We start from the raw sequence: 14,657 nt of genomic DNA, 5'->3' as shown, positions 1-14,657 counted from the left end.
TGATGTGTGGTGCTAGAAGCTTTTGGCTTGTTCCAATGTTATGGAAAAAAATTATTTTATTTTTATTTTCTTGGTTTGATCTTTGCTTGATTTTTTTGAATTTATTCACTTGCTAACACCATTCTTTGTTTCTTTGCTGAACAAGTATAGTGGTGGAATTAAGTATATAAGTCAAAAGCAAAATCATTGGGAATGAACTAGTTAATATGGAAACTTTACATCATCAGCCTTGCACTGGCTGACATTATCGACGGCTAGTTTCAGTCCATTAGCCAAACACCATTGTGAAGAAAGGGTAAAGGAAAGGGTAATTGCTTAGATAAGCATCAATGAAGGAAAAAAAAATGACGAAAAATTGATTCAACTCCTCCACCTTCAGCGTTAAACCTTGATATGGGCTGCCATCTCTGCTTTAGTCATAAAGAATCATTTGCTGTATTCAGTTTCAAATACTGAATTCAAATGTTTTCTTTAGAAATGCATAATGAAATAATCATCCCACCCCATCATGCCTAATAAATGTCTACTTACCAACCTCTGTGGCCATTACAGTGATGTTGTGCCAGGCAACATCTTCTCTGTCAAGGATGTGTTTTGTTGTAATGAGTCCACTACTGACATCAATGTTGAAATTTTGATCCACATGGCCATTTTTATCAATGGCGTACCTAAAATAAATGAAAACCAAAAAAAAAAATAAATAAAAAAATATCAAACAGTTGCAGTACAATGTGAAATGTCAACTTTACAAATTACAAAAAAAAAATGTAAAAGGAGCAGTAAATTGAAAATGTTCAATTGAAAATCATTATGATATTATATACAGTGCTTTTCTAGTGATTTATGCATTGTTGCTGTAATTTCATGGCATCTAACGTTGTGATGCCCCGGGGCCATGGGGCAGGTGCCCATGCACCTGATTATGGAGTCATGATCCAATGCACCTGGCACCAATTGGGCTTAATAGATCGGGACTCCCATAAAACTGGAATGCAGCAGGCAGTCCAATGTTGCAACATTAGTGGACACTGTTTATTTTGTGTTAATAAATAAATCCAACTTGCAAGTATGTCTTGTTTCTGTGCTTCCTTTCCCCGTCAGCCCGCAGACGTGACAAAGTATTGAAGCGTAATCCATTGACTGTACTCCAAGTTGTAGTAGGGTGGTAGCAGCTTAGTGGCTAACACACTCGAATATGAAGCACACCACAAAGTCACAGGTTTCAAACTCCACTTATTCCACCTATTGTGTCCCTGAGCAAGACGCTTAATGTTGAGTTGCTCCAGGGGAACTGTTGCTCAGGAGAAGTATAAATGTATATGTATAATACAGTATTTTTTAACCTATTTCAGAAAATATGTAAAATATAGGATAATTTAATAAATTTACACAAACTTTTCTCAAATACAATTTTTTTTGTATTAATTCATGGACACATTTATGGTGCACTATCACAATTTTAGTACAAAAAAGGCTTTGTTCGCTATGAGCATTAGACAGGGGAATTAGAGGTTGGCATGTTAAAGGTTATCTATCATGAAAAATTCACTTTGTGAGATTATTTAACATTCATCTGAGTTCCCCTAGCCTGTCTATTGTTCTGTCGTGGCTAGAAATGGCGATAGCTGCAAAGAGTGCTTTGGCCATTCTGCTTCACTGTTTAGAGAGCGGCAGTTCAGATGGTCGGATCTGGAATTTGAAGTGAAGTGATGTTTGTAGGTCTGCTGACTTAGGCTGTAATATATAATTTACTCTCGTCCCAATCGACCGTTGTGCAAAATCTTGCCTAATAAGGGCAGTAAAAAGTCTAACAGCAATACTTAGATTATATTGTGGTATACTGTGGTGTTTAGTGTTTTTACAATGTATGTGTCACTTGAAAGTATGTTGAGGGTATATTTTTTAATCTGTATCTTCTCTTACTCGCTTAGCCTTGTTTACTCAGGGTCATGAATGCTAGAGCCCATCTCAGGATACTAGCTACCAGGCAGGGACTCACAAAACACCATTCTCTCACAACTACGCTCAATTTAGAACCACCAATCCACCTAGTGTACATGTCTTTGTAGTTTGTGAAGAAAACCAAAGCGCATTGAGCAAAGGTCCAAGCTTGGATTCAATCCCAAAACCTTGTGGGATTACCTCTGACAACCTCGGTTACCTTTCAGCTGTATGTTTTTACTTCAGTCAGCCAGAATAAAAGTTAAAGTGAAGTGATTGTCACATGTGATACACAGCAGCACAGCACACGGTGCACACAGTGAAATTTGTCCTCTGCATTTAACCCATCACCCTGAGTGAGCAGTGGGCAGCCATGACCAGCGCCCGGGGAGCAGTGTGTGGGGACGGTGCTTTGCTCAGTGGCACCTCAGTGGTACCTTGGCGGATCTGGATTCGAACCGGCAACCTTCTGATTACGGGGTCGCTTCCTTAACCGCTAGGCCACCACTTTTCATCTTTAATGATATTTTTACAAACAGAGATTAAAACGGGAGCCCAATGATTGTTAAATTCTCATTCTGGATGATTTAAACCTGCCACTCTCAATACGTCACACGTGCAAACATCAGTAAAGGTCTTGTTTCCTTCTTTTATATATTTATTTATGGTAACCCTTACACTATTAAACAAACCTCACAATGCTTAGCACAATGTGCTATATACTGCCAGGTCAAGTATAGTGCCCTTAGTAGTTAAATCTACATACACTCCAGAGCCACAAGAAGGAACAATGTCACTCAAAAATGTAATTAAATCACAACCTTTGGGTCACAACCTCTGGTGCATTGTCTTAGTCTCCTATCCATGAAGGAAACAGTGTTGTGGTTTGCAATCAGATTCTGGAAAAGACAGGCCTTCCAACATTTCCCTCAGAAATTGATGCTGCTGTTTGGAAGAGTGTTTCAATTCGGATAAGTTGCCATCAACAGCCACTTGCCCAGCTCTCAAAGGCCCTGCAAATCTGTACCCTTGAAGCAAGACTGTAACCTGACGTGCATATATAAATACCACAGACCACACCACAAAGAAACACAACTTTAAACCAACTGAAGGTTCAAAAAATCTATTAACAGCAGGCTGTCACCTTGGAAACCCTGGTGCCTTTATTAATCCCCCAAACATTCACATCCCTCGAAAGACCACGTCTGCCCACTGAAATCACCCATCACCCCCAGGCAGAACAAAACCAACCACCTGCCAAAAAAATAAACTCTTGGTCACAGAGTTATTCTTGTCGTGGTGCTATTGTGCATACTCAATAGCACCATAACACAATTGTTTAATTCCAAGGTCTCAATTTACATTTACAAATAAAATGTTCTTCTTATCTTTTGTCAAATGTAATCATTAGAACAAATATTTTATGAAACAATAATAATATTTTTATATAATAATTATAACAATGTAAAAATAATGTTTGATTATTTTAATTACACTGGTATTGAACAAATGGACTAAAAACTAAGCTTTATGCTTTTCTCACGAATTAAAAATTAAGCTTGGTAGACAAAGCATCAGACAGCAGGCTGAGAATGGAGGCTGTTTTTTTAAAATGAGCAATGATTCTCTGTCCTTCAAAGCTGGTTTTCTAATTTGCAAAATGATTAAAGAAACGACAAATACTGATGTCTTCATTCAAGAGTTGGAGGTCAATGGAAGGCACATGGCCATTAATGTTTTGAAAAGCCCTGATATTTGTGAAATCAACTCCTGAGGGATTTAACTGCTCTTGCATTTGATCATAGATATAATATTACATTCTTTAGAAAATATATAGGGCATGGCCAGACAGTCTGATAACAATAGTAAAAAGCTTCCCACAAACTCATGAAAGAGACCAAATAAAAAATAAGATTAAGACTGTTAAAGAATGAAAAACAAGAGAAAGGCAAACAGCCTCGTTGATCATTGCTGCTGCACCTACTTCCCTCAGCAGCCAAGCAACCTGGAAAGCCTTACCTGACTGCACTTTTGGTGCTGTCTGGATCCTGCGCGGTTACCGTGCCAACCTCTGTCCCAATGGGGGCATTTTCATAGACATCCAAAATGTAATAGTCCATGGAAAAGACTGGCGCCTCGTCCACGTCCCCAATAATTATCTTCAGTGTGGTGGTGTCTTTGAAAGGGCCCAGGTGAGAAAAGCGTGAATCCAGGTGTGTGTTAACCCCTTCAATTTGAAGCGTGTAGGCTTTCTTCTTCTCATAGTCTAAAGTCTGTAGAACATAGAACAAGTTACTTACTAAGGATTAATTCTAAAAACACATTCTATACTCAATATATAATAGTATATTTTATTTGGTTACACTAATGTAATGAGTAACTGAGTAATGCATAATCCCAGCACTGGCTACTGTATTTTGATGGAATCTGGTACGCACCATTTTCAAAGAGAGAACACCTTCCTTCTTGTCACTATCGGTTGAGATTGAGAACATGGTGTCTCCATCTGGGTTGGTGATGCTGTAAGTCATTTCTGCATTGATGCCAAAGTCTTCATCGTTGGCTTTTATTTTTCCCACGGCTTTTCCAACCTGGGCTGACTCTGGAACATAGAGCTGGTAGTTCTCTATGGTCATATAAAATGAATTAAATAGGTCATAAAAATCTGAATAATACAGAAAAGTAAAGGAAAATATTGAGGAATATAAAAGAAATCTAGTACATACTCTGAGGGAATCTGGGTGGATTGTCGTTCACGTCAGTTAGTGTGATGTTGATAGTGGTTGATCCAGAAAGACCGCCAACCTGGCCAGCCATGTCTTTTGCTTGTATGATGATTGAGTAGAATTCCCTTGACTCCCGGTCCATGTTGGCCAATCCGGTCCTAATAATACCTGTAAAAGCAGCTTTTATGAACATACTGTGCAGATTGCGCAATATATGAAAAGGATTAACATAGATGCATGTAATCAGTTACAAAATTGTCGTTCAGTCTTGAGTTCGCTATTCATACTTTTTGCAAAATATATTTTTCGTTACAAAAGGTACAACCATATTTGCAGACAATCCAGTCAATAGTGAAACATTAATGTTCATTTAGTCAGTTTTAATTTAATTTACATATTAACTATATATTGGGTGTCAGCTTCGCTGCACAGAGAAATCAATTTAAAAACTCATAGTGGTCAACAAACATGACCTTCTAGCCTCTATGTCTAGGTGCAAAACCCACTCCTGTGCGCCAAGCAGCACCCACATGCATGATGAATTTCATAAGGCCACCTGCCATCTGTCCCAGCCACCCACCATGGATCAGAGACAATGGCAGGCAGATTGAGTTTCCTCATTGCACCTATACAGGCATGAAACCTTAGGGAGCACTGTACCCCCACCCCCACCCCACTCTGAAGGCAGCGGGGGCATGGGATGGCAGTCATGAGTCACCAAGTCCACTGAAGAACTCTTCAACCGGAAATACCCAGAGGCTGGGGGGAAAGCGCTTTGACATTTAACAATCCACTCAACAGGGAGTCATGAGTGTGGCCTGATAGTGGGGTGTTTCCCAGGGAAGCCATATCTGAGCTGAGTTTCCATTTACATGTCCAGGGCATTTCTCAAACATATTTGTCCTGGAGACCAGAACTGCAAGGCCCTGCATAAATGACGGCCCTCAAATTTGTTTTTGTGGCTGTCATAATTTTGTGTAAAAGGGTGATGCTTCTCGCCTCTGGCAAAAACTCATCCTGTAAGTTGCCATTGTCTGTGGACATAATTTTTTTAAAAATAAAAATAGACTTGCTCTCTTTAAATACCCCATGATTTTGAATGCCCCATGAAGGGTAGGAATGCTGACCTTTTTAGAACGCTGAAACAAGGGGCTGGGAAGGGAATACAGTGACAGAAGCGCTGAGATCAGACCTGGTCTGACTGAATTTTAATAAGTACAGAATCGAGGCTCCACTCATAGTTTGAGTGCAATAGGGAATAGCATAATTGCTACCCTTACTTGTGTGTACTTTGTGCTCTCTCTCATATACAGTATATATATGAAACATAGATGCAAAGGTAAACACTAATTTTTTTTTAATAAAAGACAGCTTGGAAGAAAATGCATCCATGGATATAACCTTAATGGAAAATGAAAGTGTGCCATCTGTGGCAGATATAAGCTCTTGCAGCATAGAAGGAGGACATTTAGCAAGGTGTGAAAATGGAGTTGGGGGGCTTGGTGGAGACTGAGGAAATATATGCAGGCAGACAGACAACTCAGTCCGGCAGACCGACTAAGTCCGCCACAGCGCTCGGCCTCAAAGAATGTCACAGAGATGGCACCCTGAACATCCCGACCAGATACCCATGACAAAGACAAGGGATTTTGTCCAAATTCATAAAAGTAAATAAATAAATATAAAACATGTTAATGCTAAGCTGTCACTTTGTATTCAACTAAGGTCCAAAGACCAGAGACCGAACATAAACCAAGCAAACAGAATCAGACACTGATGCAGTGCGGGCATATAAATTAAATATTCCACGGCCACGCTGTTATATAGTCGTTCACTATGGTCTTCATAACGAAATATTTTGTAAACCGTGGCTTGTTTTCATGGACAGCAATTATGGAATTATTGACTCGGTTGCAACTGATGAACGATCACCACACTGTGTGCGTCAGGGTTAACATTGAATTTTGGAGGTGATGGAACTACATTACATGGGTGAGCTGTGATTTGTTCCACTTGCCTGCTTTAATTTCAGATGGTGTGCATATCATCATCTCACCCTCTGACCAACTGCACACAGGGTGAATAGTAATTGGATAATGTTCATGTACATGCTCAGCACAAAAAGTGTGAAATAGAAATACAGTGCATTCGGAAAGTATTCACAGCACGTTTTCCACATTTTGTTATATTACAGCCTCATTAAAAAATTCTTTAATTTGGAAAGACACACACCTCCTGTATAAGGTCCCACAGTTGACAACTCATGTTAGAGCACAAACCAAGTAAGAAGTCAAAGGAATTGTCTGTAGACAATTCAACTAGGATTCAACAGGATTGTCTCGAGGCACAAATCTGGGGAAGGTTACAGAATAAGTTCTGCTGCTTTGAAGTTCCCAATTAAGACAACCATCTCTGGAGCAATCCACCTGTATGGTACAGTGGCCAGAGGGAAACCACTCCTTAGTAAAAGGCACATGGCACAAAAAGCACCTGAAGGACTCTCAGACCATGAGAAACAAAATTCTGTGGTCTGACGAGACAAAGATTGAACTTTAGTCTGAATGCCGTTGTGACGTTTGGAGAAAACCAGGCACCAATCATCACCAGGCCAATACCTTCCCTAGAGTGAAGCATGGTGTTGGCAGCATCATGCTGTAGTGATGTTTATCAGCTGCAGGAACCGGATGAGTAGTCAGGATGGAGGGAAAGATGACTGCAACAAATGTATAGAGACATCCTGGATGAAAACCTGCTCCAGAGCACTCTTGAACTCAGACTGTGGCGACGGTTCATCTTTCAGCACAAAATGGTGAAAAGTTTGAATACTTTCTGGATGCACTGTATTTCCTCATAAACATAACATGCTTGTCACAACCAAAGTTCTGAAGCATTATGAAAGAAGGGCCTCATGTTGACATTGTTGCACGTTGAAACAATACATAGACATATTGGATATGATACATATTGGAGTGTTTTGTAAACTGATATACAAAGAAACATCAGAATTGCTTTACAAAACCTTGCTTTTTCAAAGGCATGCTAGAACCTGATTGGTCAATTTTTTTATACTATACAATGCTAAAGAAGCTGTGTGCAAATTTCAAATAACAATGAAGCATTTCCATTGAACACCTCCATTAAGTTAGAAAGAAAAAGTGATACACAGGTGCCTAGGCAGTTTGGGTTTGAACCAGCAACCTTTCGTTACAAGTCTGCTTCCTTACCACTAGGCCACCAAAGCCCATAATGGGGCTAATTGTTGACTAATTTTCCAGACTAAGTCACAGCCTAGCACTTTTTTGTTTTGTTTAAATCTTTGTACAAGCTTTTGTTCACTGACATTTTACTTTTGCTAGTGGATTTTTCTATCATAATGCTGTTGAGCCATTGAGATCTGCTGACATAGCAATATTACTCTTGGGTATATAATCATCATATCGGCAGCCGTTCGATGGGATCTTACCCAAATCCCTGGCCATCATTCTGTAATTTAACCAGCCGGAATGATGATTGTCGAAAGTGAATGTTACAAGCACTGTTTTGCTGGCTTTCCAGCCTCGTCCAATTTTACTGATGATGCAGGTGCACATGCATAACAGATTGATTCTGGCCTCTGCGGTTATTGGTCATAGTGTTTCTGTGCCAGGAGTTTAGTGCTCAAGCTGCAAATTTGAACAGTCTGAGCCATTAGCTTTTGCTATGATGAGAGTTTGCTGCAGTTTGCAGACATACACACACATACACACAAGCAAACAAACAAAAAAACAGGTGTGGATGTGCAGAAATTCACACCTCACCAATTCATCAAAGACAAAGTGGTGCATAGACTGTAGTATAATTGTCAGATAATTAAAATAAAAAAAAACTGAACTCAGCAATGCACAGCTTATTGTTTTAGCCACAGCATTAACACTGAATGCATAAAGTCTGAACCCTTTAATGGTCTTAACAATAAAGAGCTGGTTATAAAATCTGCAAAGAAATAAAATATATACAGAAAAAAAAAGAAAACAGCACTCCTGAGACCACGCCTCTGCTACTGCTGCTGCTACTATCACTGTGCATTTCTGCAATGATGTATTGATGGGAAATGATGATAAAAAGATTCATTCAGATACACTTTTATATAGAGACAAAAACATGGAACGATCTGGATGGTTTATGCCGTTGCAAGCAGAGATAGCTACTTTTGCCAATAAAGGCACTTTAGACAAGAATAAAAACCAGAAGGACAAATCTCTGACTATGAGAAAAAGGGTAATCCTAGCCCACAGGTAAAATAAATGTAACTATATTTATTTTTAAATTCTAGAACACAAATTATTTGCTGCATGTGCAAAAATAAGTCGTTTCCGCTTTGAATCCGTGAATGGTGCATGTGTGTCAGAACCCTGAGTAGGACAAAGCTGTTTTGAAAAACGAGTTAGTTAAATTTTTCATGCAAGGAGGAAAATTAAGTTTGCCTGTCTTTAAAACAGTTCCACAGAGTTCTGTGTTAAGACTGCATATTTAATTGGTTTTTGGGAATGGCAGGTGAGTCTGGAGTCTACAGACATGGAAACCACATGACAGGCATTCTCCCACAGGACAGGTGACCGCACCCTGACTATGTATGTTACAATAAATCTAGGCATCTTCCGTAATAAAAGCTGAAATGCACATCACGCCACAGTCTATGAATTCTCCTTCTCACTGAATGTCAGAATAACATAAAATGAAATAAAGTGTAATTTAGACAGTGCAGTGGGACTTGGTTATGATGGCAGGTTCAGTGATGGCAGCTCCCAGTAGAACTCTGCAGTGCTGAGGTCTTCTGTGGTGGGAATCTGGGTGCAGTACAGAGAGATTAGAGTTTTTTTTTCTCTTTCGTGTTTCTTTTTTTGCAGAGTTTGATTTATTAACAGGCTGACCTTGAAATCTTTTTATCCTCGCCAATGACCAGAGGTGCCCAATTAGAGTGCAGTCCAGAAGATCAAATTACAAGGAGGTTTATCAACTTTTTTCTCGCCGGTTATATTAAGCTTTAATATGCTCTTAATGGCATTTTGGGCTGTGTCTTTCAACAAATAAGTTTGCTTGCAGTATAGCTTGTGTATATTTTTTACTAGCCTTCTTTTATTCATTTTTAAGAACTTACGTTAACTATGCACAGTGAAAACTGTGGGGCAGTGGTGGGCCTAGCGGTTAAGGAAGCGGCCCTGTAATCAGAAGGTTGCTGGTTTGAATCCCGAGCCGGCAAGTTGCCACTGAGGTGCCACTGAGCAAAGCACCGTCCCCACACACTGCTCCCCGGGCGCTTGTCATGGCTGCCCACTGCTCACTCAGGGTGATGGGTTAAATGCAGAGGACAAATTTCACTGTGTGCACTGTGTGCTGTGCTGCTGTGTATCACATGTGACAATCACTTCACTTTAACTTTAACTTCACTTTAACAGAGTGGTTCAGGGTGCATTTCACTGCGTGTTTTCTGCACCTCAGAAAACAAAGACAGCCCAGCGCATCATTGGAACCTGCCTCCGAACTTTTGAGCAGATCCATCACACCCGGTGTAGAGGCAGACTGAAGGCAGACTAGAGGCAGACAGGGTGGTAGTATCCTAGTGGGTGACACACGAAGACCCAGGTTCAAATGCCGCTTACTACAATTGTGTCCCTGAGAAGGAAACTTAACCCTAAGTTGTTCCAGGAGGACTGTCCCTGTAACTACTGTTGCTCTGGATAAGGGCGTCTGATTAATGCCGTAAATGTAAATGTAAATGTAAGAACATCATGATACATGAGACACACCCTGTACACATGTTCTTCACACTGCTGCCCTCTGGCAAGCGCAAGTGCTTCAGGACTCTGTTCACACATGCATCCCGGTTCAGGAACAGTTTCGACTCCACCGTCATCAAACTGCAGAATCCCCAGCACAGCTTCTAATTAACATTAGGACTCACTGGACTTCTGCAAGGACACACACACACACACACACACACACACACACACACACACACACACACTGCTACCCTGGACTTGTACACACCCATTCTGTCATTATTTAATGCTGTTTTTAAAAATTATTGTGCACTACTCATACACTTTATGTCTTGAAGTGCAATAACTGTTGAGCAAAATTATCCCCAATCATCATCATCATCATCATCTTAACTGCTGTAATGTCAAAAGGGTGCACAAATGCCTCCTTTAAAGAAAAAATATTGAGATTTACTAAACAGAAAACAAAACAAAGGCATGATGACACAGTTCTAACATGTTTCTTTACCATAAAAAAAAAAGAAAAAAGACAGGACAACCTGAGCGTCTCCTCCTTTCAGCTACTCCTTATAAAGTGTCCGGATCACTCAAGCCTAATGAGGGGCTGCTGTGAGTGATCAGGACCCAATTATCAGGTAGACAGGAACCAGCTGGGTACGTTAACTGGTTACTTTATATTGTAACTATATTTTATTAATCTTTGTTGGAAAATAAAGAGAAGATGAAGACATGGAAGTCTGTCAGTCCTTTTATCTTAGGGCTGGTGCTGGACCAATGATGAGAGGTGTAGGGTGGGGATTTAATTTTGGCGACAGGTTGATGTGCTAGGAAAAGACCTCTCCTCTGAACTCTATGCTACATAATAAAAATTCTTAAACATAAAAAGTTTTTTGTACACAGCATAAAATATGTTTTATACCAATACACTCAAATGAGTGTACATTGATAGTGGCTCAGTCCTAATATATTTACTATATTCATGAGTTTGTGACAGTCTTGAGTTTAGCAACCTCTTCAACAAGTATCTTTCTGTAAGATTCCAGTGTGAAGAGATAGGGTGAGAGGTACAGTACAGGCCAAAAGTTTGGACACACGCTCTCATTCAATGTGTTTTCTTTACTTTCATGACTATTTACGTTGGTAGATTCTCACTGAAGGCATTAAAACCATGAATGAACACGTGGAGTTATGTTCTTAACAAAAAAAGTTGAAATAACTGAAAACATGTTTTATATTCTAGTTTCTTCAAAATAGCCGCCCTTTGCTCTGATTACTGCTTCGCACACTCTTGGCATTCTCTCGATGAGCTTCAAGAGGTCGTCACCTGAAATGCTTTTCCAACAGTCTTGAAGGTGTTTAGCACTTGTTGGCCCCTTTGCCTTCACTCTGCGGTCCAGCTCACCCCAAACCATCTCCATTGGGTTCAGGTCCGGTGACTGTGGAGGCCAGGTCTCCACTTTTTATTAAGTACATAACTCCACATGTGTTCATTCATAGTTTTGATGCCTTCAGTGAGAATCTACCAATGCAAATGGTCATGAAAATAAAGAAAACACATTGAATAAGAGGTGTGTCAAAACTTTTGGCCTGTACTGTAGCGTTTCTTTTCTTATCAGTCTTAGGTCCAGCACCATCAGCTAGACGTGAATACAGGAAGGCTGAGCACCTCTGGAAAAAGAACTGGCTGCAGGTGTCTTTAGACATTCTAAAAGAAAAACTGAGCATATCAAAAGTATTTCTCTGATATAGTTTCTAACAATTGTCACAAGCCTGGAATTCTTTTCCGTTCCATCAATGCCTCTCTCAATAGCACTCATGCAAACTGTCTGGAAGTCCCCCTGATACTTGTGAAATATTTTCTAACTATTTTGTGGACAAAGTTAAAAATGTTAGAGCTCTAATTACACCCCCATCTCACGACCCATTTGCTCCATCCTCATGCCTCAGTTTGAGCCAGTTTCTCTGTCCATCATTGAGGAAGTGATTTCAAATATGAAATTATCACCTGGTCTTACTGATGTGGTGCCACCCTGACTTATTAAAGATACTTTTATGGATTTAGGTCACTGCATTCAGAAATTGCTTAATAGTAGTCTTACCTCCAGCATCGTCCCAACCTACATCAAACAGACTCTAGTGCAACCAATGATCAGGAAACACCCCTAGACACCTCCACTTTGAATAATGTTAGACCGATATCTAAACGGCCGTTTATTTCGAAGCTGCTGGAAAAACTGGTCCTGTCTTAGATCCAGTCCTATTTGGATAAGAAAACCTTTATAGTTAGGATTTAAAGGCCTCCATAGCATGTATACTGCCTTGTTGAAGGTTTATAATGATCTTTTATAAGATGCTGATTCTGGTGATTATGCCATCCTCATACTGTTGGACCTTACAGCAGAATTTGATACAGTTGACAAGAGTTTATTAATTTCCAGACTGGAGCATTGTGTGGGTATTAAAGAGTGGTAGAGAGCACTAGAGTGGTTTAGATCCTCTCTGACAGACGTAGATACCTCTCTGACAGACGTTGTTCTGTCAGCATTGGTGACTGTACATCCTTCAGGTCTCCTGTTCACTATGGGGTGCCCCAGGGATCTGTACTTGGCCCTTTGCTGTTTTCTTTATACACACTCCCACTAGGATGTTTTATTGCTTTTTTATGCCGATGATATGCAAATCTACCTGCCCCTAAAACAGTAACATACCTTTTTTAAAACCATTACTTGACGACCTGGATGCCATAAAAGAATGGATGGGTTTGAACTTTTTACATTTTAATCAAGGCAATTCAGAGGTTTTCAATTCAAATATCTCAATTTGGTTCGGGAACAGCACCATGCAGGACAGGCGACCCCTACAGAGGGAGGTTCGATCAGCCGAACGAATCATCCATACCAAGCTCCCTGACCTTCAATCCATCTACAGCAAACGTTGCTGTACCAGGGCCAGGAAGATAGTGAAGGACCTCAGCCACCCCAACAATGGACTCTTCTCTCTGTTGCGATCAAGGAAGCGCTTTCGCTCCCTGAAGTTCAACACAGAGAGAATGAGGAGGAGCTTCTTCCCGCAGGCTGTCCGAGCTCTCAACAACAACAGTACATAGAACTCCAGCACAATCACTCTGGACTCTTTGCACAAAATCACTTTGCACAAAATCTTTGCGCTTTTTACTTTACTGCTATTTTTATGGCTCTTTTCTTTAAACATTGTCTTTCACTCATTTGCACACCTTCACCCTACCAGTTACACATATTTTACAATAATTTTGTAATAATTGGTTATGTTTGCAATATTCGCATATTGGTTCATTGTATACTTGCAACATTTGCAATACTGCGGTCTGTAGCAGTCGCAAAAAGCATTTCACTGCATATCATACCGTGTATGACTATGTATGTGACAAATAAAATTTGAGGTTTTTAACTTTTAAGCCCAATGCCGGCTCTTGCCTTAAATTGAACATTGTTTCCCTATTATAGTTCCCCTATAATAAGTCCTTGGTACAGAACCTGGGTGTAATAATGGATGGTGATTTTAAAATAGACAAGCAAATAAATGTTGTTGTCGAGTCAAGTTTTTGAGTCTCTGACACTTTTAACTAGTTAAAAGTTAAGCCTATTTTACATTTGAATGATTTTGAAGTCAGTACATTACATCGTAGCTTGACTACTGCAACACTCTCTATATTGGTCTCCCACTGTCACTGTTATCACAGCTTCAGCTGGTCCAGAATACTGCAGCGCGCTTGCTGACAAGTACTAAAAAGAGACAACACATAACCCCAGTTTTTGCATCACTGCACTGGTTGCCGGTTCATTTTTGAATTCAGTTTAAAATCTTATTGGACAGGCCCCACCCCACATAACAGATCTTGTTCATTTTCAGCCAACTCCTACATCCTTAAGATCGAGTGGCAATGCCCTCCTCCATGTACCCCAATCTCGCCTTAAGCAAGGTGACAGAGCCTTCACAATTGCTGGGCCCCACCTATGGAACCAGCTACCACTTGACATTAAATTTGCCCTTACAATCTCTGCTTTTAAATCCAGGCTTAAAACTCACCTCTACTCTTTAGCTTTCCCAGACTTTTAAAAAGTTTTCCCTCAATGTGTTTTTATTTTTTTGTCCTCTTCAGCCCTCCCTATCTTTTAACTTTTAAATTTTAGGTTTAATCCTATCATTATACTTTTATGTCATTTTCTTTTTATTGACTTATTTTATTTGTTTA

The 14,657-nt window shown here is 39.9% G+C and overlaps 1 protein-coding gene across 2 annotated transcripts in view; it reads right to left on the bottom strand.

Annotated features, from left to right (window-relative positions):
• Nucleotides 1-14,657, bottom strand: part of LOC114788448 (cadherin-18-like) — a 49,516-nt gene that overhangs the window by 10,529 nt on the left and 24,330 nt on the right. For both annotated transcript variants that reach the window (XM_028977031.1, XM_028977032.1), the window contains exons 5-8: nt 4,668-4,835; nt 4,380-4,567; nt 3,961-4,214; nt 532-668 (exon numbers count right to left, since the gene is read on the bottom strand). In XM_028977031.1, coding sequence (XP_028832864.1) covers nt 532-668; nt 3,961-4,214; nt 4,380-4,567; nt 4,668-4,835 — 747 coding nt within the window. The remainder of the gene's footprint in view (nt 1-531; nt 669-3,960; nt 4,215-4,379; nt 4,568-4,667; nt 4,836-14,657) is intronic.

Source organism: Denticeps clupeoides, chromosome 4 (genome assembly GCF_900700375.1).
Source record: "Denticeps clupeoides chromosome 4, fDenClu1.1, whole genome shotgun sequence".
Lineage (NCBI taxonomy): Eukaryota > Metazoa > Chordata > Actinopteri > Clupeiformes > Denticipitidae > Denticeps > Denticeps clupeoides.
This window is presented reverse-complemented; position numbering and strand designations above follow the sequence as displayed.